General features: G+C 46.1%; 1 protein-coding gene across 2 annotated transcripts in view; it reads left to right on the forward strand.

The window, feature by feature from the left end:
* The first annotated feature begins 3,456 nt into the window (after positions 1–3,456).
* Positions 3,457–26,838, forward strand: part of LOC117354595 (zinc finger protein 420-like) — a 59,052-nt gene continuing 35,670 nt past the window's right edge. Inside the window, exons 1-3 of one of the 2 annotated variants that reach the window (XM_033932377.1) lie at positions 3,457–3,651; positions 5,862–5,982; positions 18,672–19,046. In XM_033932377.1, coding sequence (XP_033788268.1) covers positions 3,583–3,651; positions 5,862–5,982; positions 18,672–19,046 — 565 coding nt within the window. In that variant the 5' untranslated portion in view covers positions 3,457–3,582. The remainder of the gene's footprint in view (positions 3,652–5,861; positions 5,983–18,671; positions 19,047–26,838) is intronic. The other variant, XM_033932378.1, reaches the window with a different exon arrangement.

The following is a 26,838-nucleotide window of genomic DNA, read 5'->3' on the forward strand; positions in this document are numbered from 1 at the left end:
ACTTTTTTTGAGAAAAGCCAGGTTTTCAGATGTTTGCGGAAAACTTGGAGAGAGCTCAAGTTCCGAAGAGGGGAGGTAAGGTTGTTCCAAAGCTCAGTGATTTTGAAGTGGAGCGAGGTCCCTAGCTTTCCTGTGTGGGAAATGCCTTTTAGCGAGGGGAAGGATAGTTTTAATTTGTGGGAGGATCTGGTGGTATTAGGGTTTGAGGAATTCCAAGAAAGAGGGATAAAGGGAGGGAGGATACCATATAGGATTTTGAAAGTTAAACAGGCGCATTTATAGTGGACCCTGGCAATTATCAGAAACCAGTGGAGCTTGGCCGGGAGCGGGGAGACATGGTCAAATTTACTTTTAGCGAAGATGAGCTTGGCCGCGGCATTCTGAATCCGTTGGAGTCTGTGGAGGTTTTTCTTAGTTAGGCTTAAGTAGATAGAGTTGCAATAGTCCAATCTGGAGAGGATGATGGATTGGACAAGGAGGGTAAAATGTTTTTGATGGAAGCAGGATCTAACTTTCCTCAGCATGTGAAGGCTGAAAAAGCATTTTTTTTACCAAGGATTGGAGGTGGTCATTGAAGGACAATGTGGAATCAATGATGATGCCCAAGACCTTGCTCGAGAACTCAAGCTGCAGAGAGGAGCCAGAGGGTAGTGGGATGGAGGTGGGTAGGTGATCTAGTTTTGGACCGAGCCAAAGAAGTCTTGTTTTGGACTCATTCATTTTCAATTGCACAGTGTGGGCCCAGGATTGTAGGTTCATTATACAAGAGGATATGTTCTTAGACAGGTCGGTGAGGTTCGAATCGGTCTCGAGGAGGACGAGGATGTCGTCTGCATAAGTGTAAATTGTTTCAAGGGGGGATAGGTGGAGGAGTTTTAGGGAGGATAGGGGATAGTGGAGAGCCTTGCGGGACTCCACAATTCGGTTTCCAGGGGGAGGATAAGGTGCCATTCATGTTAACAATGTAAGAACGAGAGCGGAGGAATTTAGAGAACCAACCTAGGACTGTGGAGTTGATACCTATCTCAGAGTTGGTAAACAAGAATATCATGGTGAACAACGTCGAAAGCAGCGGAAAGGTCAAATTGTAGGAGGACGGCGAACTTGTTTCGAGAGTGAAGTTGTTGAACCCTTGAAATCAGGGAAGACAGTAGGGATTCGGTGCTGAAGTTAGGACGAAAGCCATATTGATAGGGTAAAAGAATAGAGAATCTCTCTAAGTATGATGAAAGTTGGGAAGAAATGATGGACTCTAACATCTTGGTTAGGAGAGGGATATTTGCAATTGGGCGATAGCTGGATGGTATGGAAGGGTCAAGGTCAGATTTTTTCAGTAGTGGGGTCAAGGCGATATGACCCATTTCTGGGGAGAAATGGCCCGACTGAAGGGCGGAGTTTATGAGAATGGTGATAGAAGAAATAGCCTGAGCGGGAATGTTCTCGTATAGGTAGGAAGGGAATGGGTCCAAGGAGCAATTACAGGATTTCAGTTTGAGGCAGAGATTGAGGACCAGGGATTCAGATACGCGCTCAAAGGTGGTCCAGGATCTGTCAGCTGGGATAGGGTTGGAGACCATTAGGGTGGGAGTGGAATCGGCGGGCACTAGGGAGTTATAAGAGACTGAAGGAGGGAAAGAGCATCTCAAGGAAGAAACCTTATCGTTGAAGAATTTTGCTAGAACATCGGCTGAGGGAGAGGAGGGGAGCACGGTGGGGTCTCTTTTGGAGGTTAGGGAGCGCCAGATGTTGAATAGAGTACTGCTTTGATTGTTGGACCTGGAGATTTTGTCACCATAGAAGTTCTTTCTTGCTTTTTTTAGTGCTATATTGTACAGCTTGATATTGACTCTCCAGGACTGTCTGTCTATAGGACATTTTGATTTTTTCCATATGCGCTCCAGAGCTCGACATTTCTGTTTTAGCTCTCTATGATATGGGAAGAACCAAGGGGCCTTGCGGGGATAGGAGATGGATTTAGTGGAAAGGGGGGGCGAGGGAAAGATAGGTGGATTTGGAGAGAGCGACCCAGTTATGCCAATTAGTACCTGAATCTGCAGGCTTAGGGGCAGAGAATAGATTGAGAAATTTAGACCAGAACAGGTCGCTTGTGATTTTTTTGCGGCAGGTTATGTTATTATTATTTGAAATATAGGAGAACTTTTTTGTTTTCAAAATTGATATTATTTTTTCCCTCACTGTATACCTATGTTTTGAATTTGTAAAAATCATATTTTATTTTTCCAATAAAGAAGGGTTCGGTGAACACGCATATGAAACTGGTGGGGTTCAGTACCTCCAACAAGGTTAAGAACCACTGCCCTAGAGGAAAGGAGAGACAGGGCAGATATGATTCAGACGTTCAAATACTTGAAGGGTATTAACAAAGAACAAAATATTTTTCAGAGAAAGGAAAATGGTAAAACCAGAGGACATAATTTGAGGTTGAGGGGTGGTAGATTCAAAGGCAATGTTAGGAAATTCTACTTTACGGAGAGGGTGGTGGATGCCTGGAATGCGCTCCCGAGAGGTGGTGGTGACTGAGTTCAAAGCAGCGTGGGATGAACACAGAAGATCTAGAATCAGAAAATAAGATTAAATATTGAACTAAGGCCAGTACTGGGCAGACTTGCACAGTCTGTATCTGTTTATGGCTGTTTGGTGGAGGATGGGCTGAGGAGGGCTTCAATGGCTGGGAGGGTGTAGATGGGCTGGAGTAAGTCTTAACAGAGATTTCGGCAGTTGGAACCCAAGCACAGTACAGGGTAAAGCTTTGGATTCTTGCCCAGAAATAGCTAAGAAGAAAAAATTTAAAAATTTAAATTGAATCAGGTTGGGCAGACTGGATGGACCATTCGGGTCTTTATCTGCCGTCATCTACTATGTTACTCCGCTTTGAAACCCCAAAGCAACAAAAAGGCAGCATAGAAGATTCCCTTTATATTGAGAGAGCTGCTAAGCACTGGAGACAGGATTCCCACAGGCAGTAGGACCCTAACAATAATCATTTCTTTCTTATATACCGTTGCCGTGCACAGGAGTTTGTTTGGAATTTTAAGAAGGGTTTGGTTTTCTGCTAATGAAGTGATTGATCATTAACTGCAGGGCTCTGAGGCTTTTTTCCTTCCAAACTTTCTTGATCTCTTTTGAATACTGGGCCCCTGATCTCTCCGAAAGGGCTCCAGCCCCAGGGCATTTTCCCGAATTGGAGCCTCTTTTCCTGGCAGCGCTCGAGGAAGTGAGAGAAGGGCAGAAACTGAGACGAAAGGAACGGAACGAGCGAACGACGTCACACAGGGAAAGCGTTTCTGATTGGCCAGAATGGTCCCTGGGGCGGGGTTTGAGCTTCGTCCTCCCCCCCCCCAGCCCCACCTCTTCCCTCCCGAGGAGCAGCTTTGCGATTGGCCGGTTCAGCTTCTGTCTGGTGTTGCCAAGGGGGGGGATCTCCAATCCGGACAAGCTCCGCCCCGCACAGGAGGAGGCGACTCTGTAGCTGCGGGGTGGAGCCCAGGAAAATAGGCCGCGGCCGTCGGCGGAGCTCCGCCTCTTTGTGATGTCACCCGCAGCCAACGGCCGTCGTCGTCCATGTTCTGTTCCTCCCCCCCACAGCTAGAGGAAGAGCCTGGCAAAATGGCTGCGGGAGCTTCTGGTCAGGTAAGAGGGTCCCCTCCCCCACCAGACGTTCCACAAGCAGCCCCTCCCCCCCACCCCCTGCAGCCTTCCTTTCCCGCTCTCGTCTGGAGGCGGCTAAAGAGACCCGTGTGGTCAAATCGAGGCAACGTTGACGTGTCAAAGCCGGGCTCGGACCACGTGAAGACACAGAGTGTAAAAGAGGCGGCCCAGCGCCCGGGGTTGCCGTCCAAACCCGCCTGGACTTGGCTTCCTGGCGGCTTGAGCTGCCGTTTGTCGTTCCATTGAGGGATTCTTGGTGTCTAGGCCAGGGGGAGGGAACTTCGGTCCCCGAGAGTCGTATTCCAGTCGGGGTTTCAGGATTTCCCCGATGAATATGCATTGAAAGCACTATAATAGATCTCATGCAGATTCATCGGGGAAATCCTGAAAACCCGACTGGAATACGGCTCTCGAGGACCGGAGTTCCCTACCCCTACGCTAGGCCAATCGTCCACCTCAGTCATAGGATGGCAAAAAAAGGTCTTCAAAGCCATAATTGTACACCAGGGCTGCCCAGTTCCGGTCCTCGAGATCTACTGGCAGGCCAGGTTTTTCAGGATATCCACAATAAGCATGCATGAGAGAGAGAGATTTGCATACCAAGAAGGCAGTGCAGGCAAATCACTCTCATACATATTCATTGTGGATATCCTGAAAACCTGGCCTGCCAGTACATCTCGAGGACCGGACTTGGGCAGCCCTGTTGTTCACAATACTGGTAAATGTCCAGCTTTGGCTCATCTGTTTGCCTCCTTGGAAAAGTGTAGCTGATTTGCTTACTGCTCTGTTGCTTTCTATCACTTTTCAAAAATAAAGACCAACCAACAGCACATTTATTTTTTCCTTATCCTTTTAATGCAGATTAACTCTAGCCCCAAACGAGAAGGGAAGCTGATAAAGAGCTCCTTTATGAACCCTTGAAAAAGCCCTCTTGGGCAATACGGGTTCCGTCGGGGCATGCTAGAGACACAAAAAGATCAATCCCGACCGCACCCACTGCCAAAACTGGCATTGTCTCCACCAGGGGAGAAGTGCAGATTTCCTTGAATAGGCAATAGGTCCGACTGATCCGGAAGTCCATCCAACAAACGTACCACCACCCGTCGCACGTCTCAAAGAATGCAACAACACACTGGACCTTAAGTGAAGAGGTAGTGAGGATTGAGTAACATACAAAAGGGAAGAAAGATGCCAGGGACAATAATAAGCGGCTTCATAATCAAAACAGGTAAAGACTGACTGGCCCAATTTCCCAGATAGCGGAGTAAGCAAGTAGAATTATACTTCTGGACATCTGGAATCCCCATCCCCCCCATGCCACTTCCTTAAATAACAGAATCCAAAGTATACTAATGGGCTTAACCCTATCGAAACTGAACCTAATCAAATACAGGATGCCACAGGGAGCCCTATTGATCCCTGTTTTATTCAATTCTACCTTAAACCTGTCCTAGATATAGTGCACAAACATCAGATTCAGATCCACTCCTTTCCTGATGACATCCAAATCTTTCTTAAAACCAGCTACACTATCCGCTCTTACCACAACCTCTGGCAATGTGTCCCAGAGCTTAACTATTCTCTGAGTGAAAAAATATTTCCTCCTATTGATTTTAAAAATATTTTCCTGTAACTTCATTGAGTGTCCCTTAGTCTTTGTAATTTTTAACGGCGTGAAAAATCGATCAATTTGTACCCATTCTACTCCACTCAGGATTTTGAGACTTCAATAATATCTCTCCTCAGCTGTCTCTTTTCCAAGCCAAAGAGCCCTAACCGTTTTAGTCTTTCCTCATATGAGAGGCGTTCCATCCCCTTTATCATCTTGGCTGCTCTTCTCTGAACCTTTTCCAGTGCCGCTATCTCTTTTTTGAGATGAGACCAGAACTGAACGCAGTACTCCTGGTGAGGTCGCACCATGGAGTGATACAGAGGCATTATAATAGCCTTAGTCTTGTTAACTATCCCTTTTTAAAAATAATTCCAAGCATCCTGTATGCTTTCCTGGCCGCTGCCACACACTGAGCAGAAGGCTTCATCGTATTGTTTACTATGACACCCAGATCCTTTTCTTGGGTGCTAACCCCCAAGATGGACCCTAGCATCTGGTAACTGATTTGTGTTATTCTTCCCAATGTGCATCACTTTGCAGAATACACTGAGTGTCTTTCTGGTTTGTGTTTCTGATGCAGGTGACGTTTGAGGACATCGCTGTCACTTTTTCCCAGGAGGAGTGGGAATATTTAGATGAAGGGCAAAAGGAGCTTTACAGGGAGGTGATGAAGGAGAATTATGAGACTCTGATCTCCCTAGGTAAGGACTAAAATAATCAACTAATAGGAGACATTTTTCTGCACTTCTTTTGCTCCAGAAACTTCCAAGTGTGATCAGGATCTCTCTGTAGTAAAGTCTATCTTAAGCTGACAATGTGAGGGACCATAAGACCATCTTGTATGTCCTACAGATTTTCTCCTTTTGGAATTAGAGACAGATTATTCTCTGTTTCTTGAAGAAGAGCTAAAATCCAGGGTCAGAGTAGCTCAAATGGTCAGAAGCTGGCTTCAGAAGATTGCATTGTATCTGGAAGCAGTCTTTTGAGACCAGTGAAAAGTATTGTGTTGTGGTCATCAATCTGTGCTCGGCTTATAGCATTGTCTAACACTGGATTGCTCCAACAGCTGCAGAATTGTCTCCAGGATCACCATATGATAAGAGTGATACAAGAAACCCTCACCAACTTCTATTTCTATGTATTGTAGGGAAAAAAACATCAAGTTATGAGAAAATAAGAAAATATAGAATGTATGGCATAATAATGTATAAGAAAATCAGAGAAAAGGCAAGAAGTGTTTGTTCCATGTGCGTGTAGGATAACCATGCATTGTGCCTCAAATTAGATTAATATTGATCTAGTGTTACGTGGTACAAAATATGGTGCACTGAAATGAAATGCTATTTTTCTGGTGCTGTGTGATGCAAAAGGTGAAATATCACCCAATTGGGGTAATATAATTGTACAAATGTGAAAAAAAACCTGTGTGGCTAAGTGAAAACTATGGATACATGAGTCTAATCAGGAAATGGTGAACCAAGTCATAAATGACATATAAATTAATTAAAAAAAACCCCAAAAGGCCATATTAGAGAGATAAGATAAAGGATATGAATGAAAAACATGCTTTATATCCTACTATACCTCCATTCATCAAAATGATGGAGGGATATGTCATAGAAGAACTGGAATGCTATACTTCACCCTTCACAATTGGAATTCAAGAAAATTCACAGCATTGAAATGGTAGTCGCGGTGCTAGTAACATAAGGCAAAGAACTACTGAGCAAGTGTCACAGCGTGATCATAATCCAATTTGACCTAAGCAGCACATTTGACCTACTAGACTTGTGTATCTCAAACTAGTGTGCTTCCTGAGAGTCCAAGTGTGCCACGGCACACTGAGTAGGAAGAGAGGCGCCTGCCAGCTGACTTTCCTATGTGGTACAACGCCAGCGCTGCCTGATTCACCGAAGGCCTGCATGTTTCCCCCTTATCCCAGGACAAGCAGGCAGCATATTCTCAACAGGTGGGTGACGTCATCCACGGAGCCCCACAGCGGACAGCCTCGCAAGCAGACTTGCTTGAAGATCTTTTAAGAGCTTACGAGTGCTGCACCGCGCATGCGCAAGTGCCTTCCCACCCGAACTAGGGCGCGCATCTCAGCAGTCCTCAGTTCAGCGTTTTCCGTGGAGCTGAGAAGTCCCGTTTCTTCAACTCTGCAGTTCTTCATTGCCTTCTTGCACTGTGGCTTTGTTATTTTCTAGTGGAGTTGCTTGCGGGCGCGTCTTGTAAGTTCATATAAACTAAAAAAAATAAACTTTTTCTTTTTCTTTGCGATTTTGGGCCAGCGGCCTCTGGGCTTAGGCCCTGCCACTGTACCTCGATTCCTTTGTGGTTTCTTTTTTGTCTTATGTCCCGGCCTCTTACCGGGTCATCTCAATCACCGACCCTCATAGTCAGTGTATTGCCTGCTTAGGACCAGAACATTATCCTAAGTTTTGCCTGCGCTGTGCTACCAACTCATTAATTATATAAAGACAATGATGTCTTTCGTTAGGAAGTTGATGAACTTGATGTTCCATCCAGCATGGGGGTTCTCTGAAGAAGCCTGTCGGCGAAACGCGTTAGGACCCACCTGTACCTGCTGTAGCAAGTTGGCTTCCTAAACACTCACAGTTAAGTTTTGCCTATTTTGAGGATCATAGTTTTCACTTAAGCATTGGACATTTTAAATGGACATTTAATAGAAAAAAGAAGAAAAATAGTACAAAAAGACATTCAACAAAATGTACATACCTTTCTACCGTTTGAGGATGGTGCAATGATAGACTCTTTGAAAGTCCTTAAAGGGGTTGCTGCCCTGGTTTGGTCACTTTCTTACCATATATTGGTTCTGAGCACGTTCGAGGTTTAAAGGCATTTTCATTTTGTTTCCTTTTTCGTTTTTTTTAGTTCACAGTCCTTTGGGAACTTTCTCTGTTTGAATTTCACCCAGTTGTTATATTGGGGAACCAGAACTTTTTTGTCTGGGACTGTTTGACCATGAAGTCTGCAGGTTGGGATACTGTTCTATCATTTACAGATCAACAAGCTGATGAAATTTTGTCTACCTTTAATTTGTAGACAACACTAGCATGTTTACCCCAGATGATGTTTCTACAACTTCTGCTGATTGTGATCAATTGGCTTACTTACAAAAAAGATCTATCCGTGCTGAGCTGCACAAGGCCACTCTGGCTGAATACTGTTGAGTTAAGCGAATTCCAAGGGGCTTATGCATGCGTATTGAACCCCGGCTTTTCTTGGACAACGCGTGGTTCATAGAAAAGTGGAATATTCTCATGACCTAATGTTGCTCATCATTGACACCACGAAACGTGAGTTGGTTGTATACCAAACGGAATATCAGGAGAAAGTAACGTTGGTCCAGAGTCATGAGCCCGCCTGATGATTTCAGTGCGAAGATTGAGAATTTGAAAAAACAAATGGAGGAGTTTCAGTCCGATATTAGAAAAACGAAGATTGGCAAGTTTAAAAGAGATGAAGGTGATTACATCAGAGGTTTTGTATATCCATGGATGGACCGGAACACCTACGTCAATTGAAAAAAGCTACGTATGCGCTGAGATGCGCGCCCTAGTTCGGGTGGGAAGGCACTTGCGCATGCGCGGTGCAGCACTCGTAAGCTCTTAAAAGATCTTCAAGCAAGTCTGCTTGCGAGGCTGTCCGCTGCGGGGCTCTGTCGGTGACGTCACCCACTGTTGAGAATATCTGCCTGCTGTCCCTGGATAACAACTGTTACGGTAAGTAATTGTGCTTTATAGATGCTTCCAGGAAGCCGTCCACTAGGCAATGTTACAACCAGAAATGGACTAGATTTTCTGCTTGGTGTACCACTCGTCATTTGCAACCAATATCTACATCCCTGTCTACAGTCTTAGATTATCTACTGCACTTATCTCAATCTGGCCTCAAGTCTATATCTATTAGAGTCCATCTCAGTGCTGTTGCTGCTTTCATCAGCCCTTTATGAGAAACCCCTGTCTGCACATCCGGTAGTTTCCCGCTTTATGAAAGGACTTTTCAGTATTAAACCACCGCTCAAACCGTCTCCAGTGGTCTGGGATCTCAATGTTGTCCTAGCTCAATTGATGAAGCCTTCCTTTGAACCAATTGATAAGGCTCATCTGAAGCATCTCACTTGGAAAGTGGTGTTCCTCATTGCCCTCACATCTGCTTGAAGAGTCTGAGTTACAAGCTTTAGTTGCGGATCCACCCTTCACAGTTTTACATCATGACAAGGTGGTCCTCTGTACTCATCCTAAATTCTTGCCTAAAGTTGATCAGAATTTCACATCAATCAATCTATTGTTCTTCCAGTTTTTTTCCAAAGCCTCATTCTCATCCTGGAGAAATAGCGCTTCATACTCTGGACTGTAAACATGCTTTGGCCTTCTACTTGCAACACACTCAACCTCACAGAACGGCTCCTCAACTTTTCATCTCCTTTGATCCAAATCAATTGGGGCATCCTGTCTCAAAGCGAACCATATCTAACTGGATGGCTGCTTGTATCTCTTTCTGCTATTCTCAGGCTGGTCTCCCGTTGCAGGGTCGAGTCTCGGGCCACAGAGTTCGAGCAATGGCAGCGTGTGTAGGTTTCCTCAGATCAACTCCTATTGAGGAAATCTGCAAGGCTGCCACTTGGTCCCCGGTTCATACATTCACTTCTCATTACTGTCTGGATACTTTTTCCAGAAGAGACGGCCATTTTGGCCAGTCTGTTTTGCAACATTTGTTTTCCTAAATTGCCAACTCTCCCACCATCCCTTTATGGTTAGCTTGGAGGTCACCCACCTGTTGAGAATATGCTGCCTGCTTGTCCTGGGATAAAGCACAGTTACTTACCGTAACAGTTGTTATCCAGGGACAGCAGGCAGATATTCTCACAACCCACCCACCTCCCCTGGTTTGCTTCTTAGCTAGCTATCTGAACTGAGGACCGCTGAGGAGACGCGCGCCCTAGTTTGGGTGGGAAGGCACTCGTAAGCTCTTAAAAGATCTTCAAGCAAGTCTGCTTGCAAGGCTGTCCCCTCCGGGGCTTTGTGGATGACGTCACCCACCTGTTGAGAATATCTGCCTGCTGTCCCTGGATAACAACTGTTACGGTAAGTAACTGTGCTTTCTTTAGCACTCTCCAGACCAGTAGAGGTTAACTTTACGAATGGGTATATATCTAATCATGACCAGCAGGTGGAGACTGAAAACAAAACTTTGGGACAGTATATCCTAGCCCCTCCTCTCTATTTCCCTCAGTCTTCTTTCAGTCTCCAGCAGGTGTTGAGTGATCTGTACCCATCTCCCTTGGTAGGGCTGTTGGAATTTGTTTAAGGTGTTTTTTGTCCCTGTTTTTAGCCGGACGGAGCTTGGACGGACTCTGTTTGGGGGTTCGTCCGACCTCGGGGGTGTCAAACCCGGCGGGTCACGAGCGGGGTCCCTCCCCCCACTTCCTCCACCTCCCCACATTTTTTTAGAGGAGCCTCAGCAATAAGCCTTGCCCCCTAAATCAAGCAAGACTATTGCTTTGAGAGCCTGTGGAGTCTGTTCTGTAAAAAAAAAAAAAAAAAAAAAAAATCCTGAGGTAGTGCTGGTCTGGAGGGTTGTATCCCTTTAAGAAAACTGTATTTTACTGTATTTTTTCAACTAACCGGCACTTTTTTACAGCTAGGTCGCGTATGGAGCAATGAGCACTTCTAAAGGGAAAAAGTGCTCATTGTGCTCCAGACGCGAGGCACTCGCGGCCGGCCTGTGCAAGCGGTGTTCAGGCCGGGGCGGTGGAGGAGCTCCGTCGGCAGCGGCTGCAGGCGCCCAGAGCTCCCCGCCGATGGTGCCTCGCGAGTCGGCAGGGAACGGTGGCGAAGCCCGGTCTTCTCCGTCCGCCCACGGAGGGAATCCCCAGACCGCCGACGGTCGGGTTGTAGAGGATTCCCTCTCAGCTGATTTTTTGACAGCTGATGCCGGCTTGCCTGCTTTAGCGGCTGAGACTATTCAGGTTTCTCAGCCGCTTCAGGCTATGGAGGGAGCTTTTTTGGCGGGAAAACCGCCATCTTCTCTGTCTGGCCCCTCCATTTTGTCTTCCACCTCAGGTGACCTTCCCCCTGTTTTGACTATGCAGGGGCAAGGTTCTGCTGGGTCCCCTGCTGTGGCAGGGAGTCCCTTGGGACCCTCGGGGGGGTTTTCTCCTGATTTTTTCTTTTCTTTATGCAGAGCCTATTTTCAGGCGGCTGGGGGTCCCGGTTGCGCCCAGGGGGTCTCGGGGGGTGGTTTTTCCTCCGCGCTTCCTGCGGCTTTGCCTCTTTCGTCTGGCGTGACGTCCCCTCCGCCGCCTACCTTGTCCAAGCGTCCGCGGGTGTCGTGGGACGAGAATTTGTGGTCGGAGGATCGGGTCGGTTTGGAGGAGGACCTGGACCCTTCTGAGGAATTCCAGGACTCTCTGGAGGGGACGGAAGCTGGCGGCGGGTTGTCGGATTTCCCGTTCTCCAGTGACGAGGCGTCTGTGGTGCGTCTTTTTCAGAAAGATGAGCTGCCTGACCTTATTCAGCAGGTTTCTTCGGTCTTGCGTTTTGAGGACGCGCCGCCGGAGACTCCGCGTGTGGGGGACCCCCTGTTGCGGGGGATCCGTTCCGTTTCCCGCTCTTTTCCTATGCATCAGGATATTCGGGATATTATTCTGGAGCAGTGGAAAACGCCGGAGACGCCGTTTCGGCTGGCGCGCAGCATGGCTCGCCTGTATCCCATTCCTGAAGGGGATCGGGCTACGTTAGCTTCGCCGGTCGTGGATGCGGTGGTCTCGGCGATTTCCAAGCGGCATACCGTGCCTGTTGAGGGCGGTTCTGCCTTGCGAGACCCTGAGGAGCGCAAATTGGAGGGCCTCCTTAAGCAAAATTTTCAGGTCTCGGCCCTTGGGGTCCAGGCGGCTATTTGTGGGGGACTGGTCGCTCGCGCCGTGTTTCGGTGGGCGGAGCGGGTCTTGGATCGAGAGTCTGACGACTGGTCTCTGGTGGATCAGGAGGTTGCGAAGATTGAGATGGCGGCCTCATTCCTCTCAGATGCTCTCTATGACTTGGTGCGGAGCTCGGCTAAGTCTATGGCTTTTGGCGTGGCCGCAAGGCGTGTGTTGTGGCTGCGCGCTTGGGCGGCGGATGCTGCGTCCAAAGCTAAGCTTACTAAATTTCCCTTTCGGGGGTCGTTTTTGTTTGGAGAGGACTTGGATAAGTTGATTCAGACTCTGTCGGACTCGAAAGTTCCCCGTCTGCCGGAGGACCGTGCCCGCCCGGCGTCTCGGGGGGGTGCGGCCCGGGGGCGTTTGCGGGATTTTCGCAAGTATCGCCCGGGGCGTGGGGCTGCTTCTTTCCAGTCTCCGGGTTTTTCCCGGGGTCGGTTCTTCCAGCGCACGCAGCCCTTTCGGGGGGCCCGTCGGGGGGCAGGGAATCCCTCCGCCGGTTCCCCCGCTTCCCGTCCTGCACAATGACGCCTTGCCGGCGCCCCCTTTGGTTCCGGTGGGGGCCCGGCTGCGAGATTTTTTCCCCAAATGGGCCGAGATCACGTCCGATCAGTGGGTCCTGGAGGTGGTGCGGGACGGTTATGCCCTGGAGTTCGCCCGCTCTCTGCCGGATTTTTTCCTCGCTTCTCCATGTCAGACTCCGGTGAAGACGCAGGCTTTTCGCCAGACCCTTCAGCGCTTGATAGATCTCAGGGCAGTTGTTCCGGTGCCCCCTCCAGAGTGGGGCACGGGCAGGTACTCCATTTACTTTGTGGTGCCCAAGAAGGAGGGGACTTTTCGGCCCATCCTCGATTTGAAAGGGGTCAACAGGGCTCTCAAGATTCCCTCTTTCCGTATGGAAACTCTGCGGTCGGTCATTCTGGCGGTTCAGCCGGGGGAGTTTCTCACTTCTCTCGATCTGACGGAGGCCTACTTGCATGTTCCCATTCGGGCCTCTCATCAGCGTTTCCTGCGCTTTGCGATCTTGGGTCGGCACTTTCAGTTCTGTGCGCTTCCCTTTGGGCTGGCCACGGCTCCGCGGACGTTCACCAAGGTGATGGTGGTCGTCGCGGCAGCCTTGCGGTCGGAGGGCATCCTGGTACACCCCTACCTGGACGACTGGTTAATTCGGGCAAAGTCGTTGCAGGAAAGTTCCCGGGTTACTGCTCGGGTGGTGGAGTTTCTCCGGTCGCTGGGCTGGGTGGTCAACCTTGCCAAGAGTCGGTTGGTCCCGGCTCAGCGTCTGGAGTACCTAGGGGTGCTGTTCGACACCTCCTTGGGGAAGGTCTTCCTCCCAGAGGGCCGGGTGAGCAAATTGCAATCTCAGATTCGCCTGCTTTTGGCGTCCCGGTGTCCTCGGGCGCGAGATTTCCTCCAGGTCTTGGGGTCGATGGCGGCGTCCCTGGACGTGGTGAGGTGGGCGCGGGCCCACATGCGTCCTCTCCAGTATGCTCTGCTCCGGAGGTGGTCTCCCCAGAGGCACGGGATGGATGTTCCGGTTCCCCTACGAGGCTTGGCGCGCTGCAGTCTGCGTTGGTGGCTCCAGACCCCTCACCTAGTTCAGGGGGTGGGTCTGGATCTCCCGCAGTGGACGGTGCTCCTGACGGATGCGAGTCTCCTGGGTTGGGGGGCTCAGTGTTTGGGTCACTCAGCTCAGGGCACCTGGTCCGCGGAGGAGGCCGCCTGGTCGATCAACGTGTTGGAGACCAGAGCGGTCCGTCTGGCGCTGTTGGTTTTCCACTCCCTGTTGCGGGGCAAGTCAGTCAGAGTGCTGTCGGACAATGCCACGGCGGTGGCTTATGTCAATCGTCAGGGGGGCACCAAGAGCACTCGGGTGGCGCAGGAGGCGGCTCTGCTCATGGTTTGGGCGGAATCCCATCTGCTGGACCTCTCGGCCTCTCATATAGCCGGAGTAGACAACGTTCAGGCAGACTTCCTCAGTCGTCACTTCCTAGATCCAGGAGAGTGGTGTCTCGGCGCCGAGGCGTTTCAGTTGATAGTGCAGGCTTGGGGGCAGCCCCTGATGGACCTGATGGCCACGGGTGGCAACGCCAAGGTGCCCCGCTTCTTCAGTCGTCGCAGGGACGGTCTGGCCGAGGGTCTGGATGCTCTGGTCCAGCCGTGGCCAACGGAGGGGCTGTTGTATGTGTTCCCTCCTTGGCCGCTGGTGGGCAGAGTGCTTCTTCGCATTGTTTACCATCCGGGTTTGGTGGTGCTGGTGGCGCCGGATTGGCCTCGCCGTCCGTGGTATGCGGATCTGGTGAGGCACCTGGTAGCGGATCCTCTTCCTCTGCCTCTCTCGGACGACCTTCTGAGGCAGGGTCCCATTCCCATGTTCGACCCGTCTCCCTTCTGTCTTACGGCATGGCTCTTGAAAGGGGTCGCCTTAGCAAGAAGGGATATTCAGACAAGGTGATTTCTACACTGTTGGGGTCCCGGAGGCTTTCTACCTCTCGGGCTTATGTGCGGGTTTGGCGTCTCTTTGAGGAATGGTGTCGGGCGCGGGGAGTGACCTCTTTTCGCGCTTCTCTGCCTTCCATTCTGGAGTTTTTGCAGGATGGCCTGGATAGAGGCCTGGCTTGGTCTTCTCTCCGGGTTCAGCTTGCGGCCCTGTCGGCTTTTCGAGGGTTGGTGTCAGGTCAGCGTTTATCGGCGCTTCCTGATGTGATTCGGTTTTTGCGGGCGGCCAAGTTGCTTAGGCCTCCCCTTCGGCCCTCGGTTCCCTCTTGGGATCTTAATCTGGTTCTCTCTGTTTTGGTGCGTCCGCCTTTCGAGCCCTTGGACGACTGTTCTTTGAAGGACCTTACTTTGAAGGCGGTCTTTTTGGTGGCCATTACTTCTGCTAGGCGTGTTTCTGAGCTGCAGGCTTTCTCTTGTAGGACTCCCTTCTTGGAGTTTTCTAGGGAACGGGTCGTCTTGCGGCCTGTTCCTTCCTTTCTGCCTAAGGTTGTTTCTCCTTTTCATGTCAATCAATCGGTGGTTCTCCCGGTCTTGGGTAGTCGGGAGGGCTCTTCTGAGCAACGGCAGCTGCGCAAGTTGGATGTCGGTCGGGTCCTTCGCTCTTATGTGCAGCGGACCCAGGAATTCCGGAAGTCCGATCATCTCTTTGTCCTCCTGGCGGGTTCTCGTCGGGGAGCTGGCGCTTCTAAGGCTACTATTGCGCGCTGGATCAAGGAGACGATTGCTTCCGCTTATCTTCTGAAACAGCAGCCGGTTCCGGAGTTTCTCAAGGCTCATTCCACACGGGGTCAGGCGGCTTCTTGGGCTGAGTCGTCGCTCGTGCCCCCTGTGGATATTTGTAAGGCTGCGGTTTGGTCCTCCTTGCATTCCTTTGTCCGTCATTATCGGGTTGATGTGCAGGCGCGTCGGGACGCGGTGTTCGGTGAGCGTGTACTGGTATCGGCCCTTCGGGGGTCCCGCCCGTGAGAGGGACTGCTTTGGTACGTCCCATTCGTAAAGTTAACCTCTACTGGTCTGGAGAGTGCTAAAGAAGGAGAAATTAGGTTCTTACCTGCTAATTTACTTTCTTTTAGCTTCTCCAGACCAGTAGAGGTCCCCACCCTGTCTGTTGTTGTTGTTGTTGGGGCTGTTGCGCGGGCAGTTTTTGGTTTTTGCTGCGGGTTCTAGTATTTTTCTAGGGCCGGGGAGAATTGAAGAACAGCGGCTGTGGCTCGGCTGGCTTAGCTGGCGAGCTGTGGGGACATTCTTCCTTCGGGAATTTCTCTTCTGCATTTTCCAACAGCATTTTGGGTTTGTTACTTGTTACTCCTTTCGGAGTATTGTTTTTTCTCTCTGTTGTTTTCCAGTTCTTGGTTCTGCTTGGCTATTCGGCAGACTGAGGGAAATAGAGAGGAGGGGCTAGGATATACTGTCCCAAAGTTTTGTTTTCAGTCTCCACCTGCTGGTCATGATTAGATATATACCCATTCGTAAAGTTAACCTCTACTGGTCTGGAGAAGCTAAAAGAAAGTAAATTAGCAGGTAAGAACCTAATTTCTCCTTCTCTCTAGTGTCCTCCGGTTTCTCCCCTGGCCTCCTGGTCTCACCTTTAAAGCTAATTACAGCAGCCTGCAGAGGATCGCTAGTAGGTAAAATTATTTTATTTTCAATATACTGATTGAAATGTGTCAGTTTTGAGAATTTATATCTGCTGTGTATATTTAAAAATGAATGGAAAAAATTGCATTATAATTAGTAAAGAGGATGAGATCTGGGGCAAAGCTTGGAAGGGCCTAGTGAGGTCTGTGGTTGGGATACTCAGTTGATATTTGTTAGATTTAGGGGGTACTTAGCTTGAAGTAGATGAGAAACACCGCTGTAGGTAATCAGCTGGCGCCAGTGCCTCTCTCTGGTCCTCTTCCCTGCTGGCACCCCCTACTGGCATCTCGGGTCCTTCTGGAGGGCCTCTGCACAAGCGCGGACATTGACGTGGTGATGTCACGCATACGAGTGATGTCATCACGGCGATGTCAGCGCACTTCTGGGCGCCTCAAACCATGGCCACTACCTTTAGTGTGTCCCGCCTTGAGAAAGTTTGAGACACACACTAGTAGATTGATCAAATTTCTGAGATCTTTGGTTATTTGGGATTTAGCAACCCAGTCCTCTCCTGGTTCCAAAGCTTCCTAACCATTCAAAACTATGTGGTGCATAAAGATGGCAAACATTCTGATAGCTGACACCCTTCCAGCAGAGTCCCTCAAGAATTTCTGCTTTCACAATTGGTGTTCAGCCTCCTAATGTAGGCCTTGGGAACAAACCTAGATCTCGCACGAATAAAAGATTTCATTTTGCAGTTTCTGATACCAGTGTCCTTTAAAGATTTGATTGATGCAGCTCACTGGAGGCTTTTTGTTGTAGATACAGCTCTGAGAGAAAAGGTGCTTGCTTGAAAAGTGCAGGGAGGCATATAAGCTTGAATGAACAGTAAACAATGGTACTAAACTGTTATTATAAACTACGCTGTTTGGTCCCTAACAGAAGGGCAATAATATCAAGTACAATTAATAAATATTAGAAAATAATTAAAAACAGACTGGCAATAATATGCTTAGATTTAAATCTTTTCTTTTTCTTATGTTTTGGGTTCTTTCTTTGAGAGCATCTTTCTCTTTGGATAGAGGATGTTTGCTAGATGTGGTGCATTTAAATTTTAGCAAAGCCTTTGACAGTGTTCCACACAGACGTCTAATATATAAACTGAGTGCTCTCGGGATGGGTCCCAAAGTGACAGGCTGGGTCAGGAACTGGTTGAGTGGAAGGCGACAGAGGGTAGTGATCAATGGAGATCGCTCTGAGGAAAGGGACGTTACCAGTGGTGTGCCTTAAGGTTCTGTTCTATTTAACATTTTTATAAATGATATTGCTGAAGGGTTGTCGAGCAAATTTGGGGATGATACCAAAATCTGCAATAGAGTAGACATGCCGGAAGGTGTGAATAACATGAAGAAAGACCTGTCGAAGCTTGAAGAATTTGGCAGCTAAAGTTTAATGCTAAGAAATGCAAGATCATGCATTTCGGCTGCAAAACCCCAGGGAACAGTACAGTTTAGAAAGTGAAGAACTTATGTGCCTGACAGAAGAGCGGGACTTGGGTGTGATTGTATGTGATAATCTTAAGGTGGCCAAATAGGTTGAAAAGGTGATGGCGAAAGCTAGAAGGATTCTAGGTTGCATAGGGAGAGGTATGGCCAGTAGGAAAAAGGAGGTATTGATGCCCCTGTATACGACTTTGGTGAGACCTCATTTAGAATATTGTGTACAATTCTGGAATCGGTCCAGAGGAAGGCTACTAAAATGGTGTGTGGTCTTCGTGACAAGGCATATGGGGACAGACTTAAAGATCTCAATCTGTATATTTTGGAGGAAAGGCAGGAGAGGGGAGATATGATAAGAGACGTTTAAATACCTATGTAATGTAAGGCCTGGGATAGGCACGTGGGATCTCGCGGAGAGAGAAAGAGATAATGGTTACTACGGATGGGCAGACTAGATGGACCATTTGGCCTTTATCTGCTGTCATACTTCTATGTTTTGTACTTGTTTTCAGAACAAAGAGTGTATTTATATATTTTTGGATCCTATACAACCCAGAATTTCAAAGATGGTTGTGAGCAGGAACAAAACTTTGGCTGTAGTTGTGGGTGGCTGAGTTCTGGTTTTGTGGGCTGTATTTGCTACTGATATACCTTTCTTTAATTGTTATTTTTGCCTTTGATGCTATTTGGAAAATTAGTTTCATAACCTAATTAAAAAAGAGAGAGAGGTTTGAAGACTTATATGCTAATTCGCAGAATTTCTTAAGAGCAGAAATCCTATATTATGTGAGCCCAGAACATTGTGTTTCTTGATTGTTAGTAGCGCATAATTAGTAATATATGATTACCATCTTTTGTTTCTATCCAGTAGATATTGGGGCAATGCAGGAGATGAAGAGGGAGGAGAATCAAGAAAAATGTCTTCTAGAAATTGAACGTATCTCAAGACAATCAGGAAATGTCAGTGATAATATTTCCCAGAGGAATGAGAGTAGAAACATAAGGAATTATCAACAGGAATTGGAGAAGAATCGGAGAGACCCTGCAAGAGACTCCCTGGATGCAGTCACTGAGTGTGAGAAAAGTGACAGGGAACTCACAAACATCTCTGAGCTCCAGAGACAGCTGAGAGAAGAGAGACCCTTACAAAGTAAAAACAGTGACCAAATAACTTTTAAGCTCCACCAGGGAGAGAAGAAAGGGAAGAAAATCATTTTGCGTGACACTTGTGGAAAAAGTCTTGGTAAGATATATCATTTATTATTGCCCAAGAGAATCCACCTCAGGGTGAGACACTTTTCATATTTTCAGTGTAGAAAAGGTTTCAAACGAAGAGTGAACCTGAAATACAACAGAGAACGCATGTATTGAATGTAACAATGTAATAGGCTAAAAGAAAACCTATGATATGCCAAAAATGTATAAATCCAATCAAAAAACAATTGGCATTAAATTATGAATCCCACTCGGAACAAACACCGGCATTTGTTTACAACTGATATTAACAGCCTCTTTTACAAAGCCGCTCTAATGGTCCCGAAGCCCTTAGAGATTTAAAGGGCTTTGGGGCTGTAGCTGTGCGGCTTTGTAAAAGAGGCCATAAAACTTCAGTACAGGTAAACCAGAATATTGAAATCTTAATATCAGTTGTAAACATAGATGCCAGTGTTTGTTCTGAGTTGGATTTATAATTTATTGCCAATTGTTTTTTGGTTGAATGTAACAAAACATTAATTTTTGTTTTATTTTAGATCATCTTCACTTTTGTTTCAGGAGCAATATCGCCAAGAGTGTGAACTATCTGGAAATAGGGCACACTGTTATGAAAAAGGTACACTATTTCTGATGGTTCTCCAAAGAGTCACATGTATACAGAGGTAAACCAAAATACACCAGATGTAACTAGCGATTGCTGCCATGCTCCAGTTCTTAAAGTTTTCAAAAACAAATAAGCTTTAAGGATAACATTGAATTGACCTAACGAGAGTTCAGAACGAAGCCCCAGGGGCAAAGCATTCCACAGTTTCTTGTAGAGTCCCAGTGAGCCCAAGAGAGCAATGGGTTGGCTAACGGGTCATTGAGGGCATGTAGGGTATACTTTCCTTCGCCAGATATTCTGAGACCCCTTTTCTTAAGTACTCTGAAGGTTAGAATCAGGATCTTGAAATGTATTCTGTAAGCGATAGGCAGCCAGTGTAATTAGGATCACATGATCATACCTGCTAGCTCTGCTTAGAAAACATGCTGCAGTATTTTGAAGGGATTTTAGCTATTTGAGTGCTAATTGTGGAAGACCTGCTTACGCTACGTTACAGTAATCTAAGCGAGATGTTACAAAGGCATGGTATAAGGTGTGCAGGGTCTTTGTAGTAAGAAAAGGATGGATACAGTGAAGTTGACGTAAAATGAAAAAGCCCAACTGCTATACAGAGGAAGCGTGTTCTGAAACGTTTACACGCAAGTCAACAATTACACTGAGGGGGGGTTGGGTTCTTTCTTTTTGGCCTGTGTGCAAGCCTTTTATAAGGCTCCGAAGGCCACTGTTCGCATTAATGGGGATTATACCGAATTTTTTTCGATAGCTAGGGGCACTCGACAGGGTTGTCTCCTGTCTCCTTTGTTGTTTGCCCTTTCTATGGAACCCTTGGCCATTCGTATTCGGGAACACGGGGATTTAATGGGTGTGCAGGTTAGAGATTTGGAACATTGTTTAGCCCTGTTTGCCGATGATGTGTTATTGTATGTTCGGGACCCAGAGGCTTCATTGCCGATTCTTGTTGACCTTTTTATGGCGTATGGGCGGGTTTCAGGGTTTACGGTAAATATGGATAAATCTGAATTATTGAGTGTTAATTTGGGAGAAGCGGATCAACAGCGCTTAGCTGCTCGGTTTCCCTTTCGTTGGGCTCCTGGGTTCATCCGCTACTTGGGGATTCGATTACCCATGGATTTATCCCGCTTGTATGTGGTTAACTATGCGAGGATTGTTCAACAGATTCGGAAGGACATTCAAAGCTGGAATGGTTACTGGTTGTTTTGGTGGGGTCAAATAGCAGTTCTCAAAATGAATGTATTACCTCGCTTACTTTTTCTTTTCCAAACGTTGCCGATTTCTGTTCCCTCTCTGGTTTTGAAGCAGCTACATACTCTGTTTTTTCGTTTTATTTGGCAGGGGAGACCTCCTCGTATTTCTCGGTCGGCCTTATGGGCAGCTAGGTCGAGTGGGGGGCGTGCTGTACCTAACCTGTTTTGGTATTTCCTGGCCGCTCAATTATGACTGTTGTTAGATTGAGAGATTGCGGATTTTAAGCTGGCGGTGCGCATGGAACAACATTTTGTGGGTCACCATTGTTTGAAGTATTGGCTTTGGTCTTTTTCCCTTGGTGGCGTGAGCCTAGCGGTTCCGGGGAATCCATTTTTAGTCCATCTTTTGAAATTGTGGTGTGATAGCCGTCGGCGCTGGGGTGATGGGGTAGTTCCGTCGATTTTTGGTGCACTGCGGGAGGAGCCCCTGTTCCCTGTCGGGAGGGAGAGTCATACTTTTGTGCGGTGGGCGCGATCTGGGTTGCATACCTTTCGAGATGTGCTTCAGAAGGGGGTTCTGGTGTCTTTTGAAACCTTCCAGCTTAGTAATGCTTTGCCCATAGGGGACTTTCTGGCCTATTCTCAAATACGTCATTTTATTCACTCTCAGGGGTGGGATAGGGGGTCCTATCACTCTCTTGATCCTTTTGCTCACATGTGGTTCACTCTGAAGAGCCTTCCTAAACCTATCTCTGTTCTTTACCAATATTTTCGGGGCTCCTTTTCTTTTCCATCTCTCTATTGACGGGCTTGGGAGGTGGATTTGAATTGTACATTTACTGCTCAGGAGTGGGCTACGATTTGTACTGAAGTGGGAAAGGCCTCCTCTTGTGTACTTATCCAGGAAAATGCCTATAAAGTTTTTACAAGGTGGTATTATACACCGGTGCGTCTCCAACGTATGTTTCTTGGTGCTTCGGCCCTGTGTTGGAGATGTGGCACGGCCTTGGGGACATTTTTCCATATTTGGTGGGACTGTCCCGTTCTACAACCTTTCTGGAAGCAGGTGGTGGGTTGTTTATCACAATTGTTACAAATTGTTTTGCCTTTTTCTCCGCAGGGTTGTTTGCTAGGCCTTTATAATGTATGTTTACGTTCTTGGCAAACTAAGCTTTGGCGCTGGGGACTGGCAGCAGCTAAATGCTTGATCGCCGCTCATTGGAAGCAGGTCATGGCACCAACTAAACTGGACTGGACTTTAAAGCTTAGGTTTATCAGTAATATGGAACTTTCTATTGCAAAGCGCCATGGTCATTATTATACTTATACCCGGACTTGGACATTGATACTTGACAAAGTAGATTCTTTATTTTGAGCTTATTTCTGTGGGTGGGGGGGGTTGTGGACCGGGGGGGGCTCTCCTGCAGAAACAACAGGAGGGTCCCTCTTTGCTGGATGTGGAGCTTAGGGGTGGGGGGTGGGTCGTGGAGTTCTGGTTATTGGTGGGTATCAGGGGCTTGATTGTATTGCTGGGATTCTTTGTGCTCTGTGGATCTATTGCTGGGATCCTTTGTATGTTTGTTTGTTAGTTTTTTTCTTGAGCAGCCCCTGCTATTCACACTCTGGTTTGGTTATTTCAAATATTTTCAATAAACATTTATTAATATAAAAAAAACAATTACACTGAGGGGGAGCGGGGAACCAAAAAGGGTGGGGACTACAGATGGAGTCATCGGGTAATGGCATCTGTACAGAGTTGCAAAGAAATTGGATTAGGAGCTACTGGATCATAGTGATATAGAGAGCCATTTTTGTAAGTCCGGTTGAAAAACACACAAAACAAGCCATTGGGATGCAAGTGGGGCCACACAGATACCCTAGCAGAGCATTAGGACACCCTAGGGGGCACTGCAGTGAACCCCCTTACATCCACATCCTATTGTACCGAGCTGTATACTATTCCAATAGCCCTTATGCCTGCAGATGTCACCTTCACCTATATATATATTACATTACATTAGTGATTTCTATTCCGCTTGTGCCTTGCGGTTCTAAGCGGATTACAAGTTAGAGGACTGGACATTTCCAGTAGCATTGCAGTACATGTAATCAAGAGTGTGTCCAGTTACAATTGTTAGTCTGGACTTTTCCAGGAGAAATTGATAGCAGGTAGTAGATAGTGATAGGTTGTTTAGACGAATAGAGATAATACTGTTCGGGTTCAGGGTGTTGCTGGTGGTGGTGATGGAGGTGGTTGTGAGAACATTTTCTAATACTTTTGTGAGGTTATGATGATGGGAAGTGTTTTTTGAAGAGATGAGTTTTGATTTCTTTTCGGAATACTTTAATGTCTGTAGATTTGGTCAGTAGATTGGTGATGGTAGTATCGATCTTTGCTGCCTGTGTCGCTAAAAGGCTGTCGTATAGTTTCTTTCGTCGTGTTCCTTTGAGAGGGGGGTGAGTGAATAGGCTCTGAGTTCTCCTTAGTCTGTGTGAGAGGTTACGGTGTAATCTGTTATTTAGGTAGCTGGGGGCTGTTCCATGTATTACTTTGTATAGTAGACAATAGAATTTGAACTGGGATCTTGCTTTTATTGGTAGCCAGTGTGAGTCTAGGTATGCTTTGGTGATGTGGTCATATTTGCCGAGTGAGTAGATGATTCTGAGGGCTGTGTTCTGAACTGTCTGTAATTGTTTTATCATGTAGTTTGGGCATGATAGGTATAGGCTGTTACAGTAATCTACAATACTTAGTACTAGGGATTGTACTACTATCTTGTATTGATCTTTGTTGAAGAATTTTCTTATTTTTCTTAGGTTACGTATTGTGAAGAAAGCTCTTTGGATGATTTTGTGGATTTGAGACTGCATTGTGCAGTTTCTGTCTAGTTGTATTCCCAGGATCTTGAGTGTACTTTGCATTGGGTACTTGATTGTATTTAGTACTAGTTCTGTGAGAGATGGTTTTTTTTCCTTCTCTAGTAGTAGGAATTTAGTTTTTTCCGAGTTCAGTTTTAGTTTATGACTTGACATCCATTTTTCTACCGTTTCCATTATTATTTTCAGGTGGTTTGTGGATAATGGGTCTTGAATGTTAAAGGGGAGGAGGATAGTTATGTCATCCGCGTAGCTGAATGATACTGTACAGTAGGGTTTTGGTGGGTCATACTTTCCACCACAGAGATATGGGCCTGGGTTCCCTTCTCTGGAGTCCACTGCACTGACTACCAGGCTACACCAGACACCTGCTTGCTGCTCTACTAGGACTGGCCATAATATCTGAAGCTTGTCATACAGACAGTATGTATTCAAGTTTATTAGAAATTTGATGAATCGCTTATACATGAAATACTAAGCGAATTACATTAAAATCCAAACTTATGCATACATTAAAATACAAGATATGCATACGACATATAAATTAAAAAAAAAATAATAATAATAATAACAAACCAGAAAAGGGGTTAGACCTACAGACCAACAGACATAACTGGATGTGGAGGAATGAAGGGATAAAGTTACAATATTAATAATTTTTTTAAATAGAGGGAAAAAACATTAGGAAGGGTATCTTTTTTTATTTTTGATAAAGGGTCTACTGCACTGTGACTATTCCATTCGGTGTCAGGTCAAAAGTGCGCCGGGACAAAGGCGCGCCCAGACAATTGAGCGCAGTGCGCGCCGCTCTAAATTACTGTTTTTAGTGCTCCGACGGGGGGGCGTGGGGGGGAACCCCCCCACTTTACTTAATAGACATCGCGCCGCGTTGTGGGGGGTTGTAACCCCCCACATTTTACTGAAAACTTCACTTTTTCCCTGTTTTTAGGGAAAAAGTTCAGTTTACAGTAAAATGTGGAGGGTTACAACCCCCCAAACCCCCATAACGCCGGCGCGATGTCTATTAAGTAAACTGGGGGGGTTCCCCAACAAAACCCCCCGTCGGAGTCCCTAAAAACTGTAATTTAGAGTGGCGCGCGCTGCGCTCAATTGTCGGCGCGCGCTTTTGTCTTTTGCGTCGTTGTCTATGAACCATTCCATTCAGAGGGTAAAAGCATCTTTAAACAGGAAGGTTTTTAGATTAATTTTAAAACGGCTAATATCTTTTTCGTCTCTTATATATTGAGGAAGAGAATTCCAGACTTGGGGGGGACTACTATTGAAAATATATCATGTCGTCTAGTGCCGATCACTTTTAAAGAAGGGACTACCAGGAGACCTTGGGTCGATGAACGAAGGGGGCGAGAAGAGTTATATGGAATAAGTATCCTGTTTATAAATTGCGGTTCGTTTGTGGATAAAGTTTTAAATACTAAAAGTAAAATTTTAAAGGTAATGCGATGGTTAATGGGAAGCCAGTGAGAGGCAACCAGGAAGGGGGTTACATGGTCATATTTTTTCCCATTGTGAATAAGTTTAATGGCAAGATTTTGAATTATCTGTAAACGTTTCTTTTCTTTTTGAGTAATGTTTAGTAGTAATGAATTACAATAGTCTAGCTTGGAAATAATAAGTGAATGTATAAGTATATTCAGAGATTTATGTTCCAAGAACTTGGAAATAGAACAGATCAAACGTAAACGATAAAAACAAAATTTAACTATGTTACTTATGTGCTCATGATAGGAGAAATTATCATTGATGATGACTCCAAGTAATTTTAATGATGAAACTGTATTGATAGGAGTATTATTAATGTTGAAGGGAGAGCACAACTTTGTTCCTTGTTTATATGGAAAGAGTATGGCTTTTGTTTTTTTAATATTTAACGATAATCTGTTAGATTTCAGCCAATTCTTGATTATTTCTAATTTTTGGTTAATCTGGTTTATTTCTTCTAAATTTTCTGGATTTAAAGGATGAGACAGTTGAATATCGTCTGCGTAAGTGTAAATTGTAAAACCTATGGATTGGCATAGACTCAGTAAGGGTGAAAGAAAAATGTTGAACAGTAACGGGGACAGTATAGAACCCTGGGGAATACCATAATTAAGAGAAAAAGACTTTGAAATAGTATTGTTGAAGTGTACAGTATATTGTTGATTTGACAAAAAAGAAGTAAACCATTGTAAAACTTGGTCACAGACACCGATAGATTTTAGCCTATTTAAGAGTAAAATGTGATCGATGGTGTCAAATGTGGCCGATAAATCTAAAGAGAAGAGGATAACAGAATTGTGATGGTCCAAATGATAAATTATGTTTGTGGTTAGCCCGATCAACGAATATTCTGTATTGTGATTTTTCCGGAACCCTGTCTGATTGGGATGCAACACATTGGTTGCTTCAACAAAGTCAGATAGTTGGTCAAAAACTACTCGTTCCGTTAATTTTGCCAAAAAAGGGATATTTGTGATAGGGCGATAATTTGAGGCTTCCTCTGGGCTTATGTTTCGGTCTTTTATTATAGGAAAAATTGCTGCAGATTTCCAAGATGATGGAACAAAGCCTGTGCTAAGGCTTTTTAGTACAAAATGTATGAATGGGCCAAAACAGGAAAAAAAAATTTTTAGAATTAGTGGAGGGATAATTTCTAAGCTGGAGCCTTTTAAGTTAACTTTGAGAAAAAGGTGTTCAGTGTCCTCTAAAGATGGGAGGTTGAAAACGGAACATTTTGCAAGTGGAAGATAGCTGTTGTCTAAGCTGTCAATGGGACCGTCAGATAGGGGATGGTCAAAGGTTTTACGTATGATGCTGATTTTTTCACAGAAGTACTTAGCAAGATCTTGAGCTGTTAAATTGTTTTTGTTGACTTCTGTTTGTGATTTAGGGGAAATAGATTTTAGGATGGAATACAGGATAGAAGGGTTTCTTGCTTTTAAGATTTTTTTAGAATAATATTGTTTTTTTGTGTAATTAATTTTGGTCTTGTATAGACATGCATGTTCTTTATATGATTTTAGGTTTTCGGCAGATTTATTTTTACGCCATTTTCTCTCCAGGCACCTCAGTTGCCGTTTCAGCAATAAAAGTTCTTGAGAAAACCAAGGATTACGTATTTTTTGAATGGAACT

Source organism: Geotrypetes seraphini, chromosome 2, assembly GCF_902459505.1.
Source record: "Geotrypetes seraphini chromosome 2, aGeoSer1.1, whole genome shotgun sequence".
Lineage (NCBI taxonomy): Eukaryota > Metazoa > Chordata > Amphibia > Gymnophiona > Dermophiidae > Geotrypetes > Geotrypetes seraphini.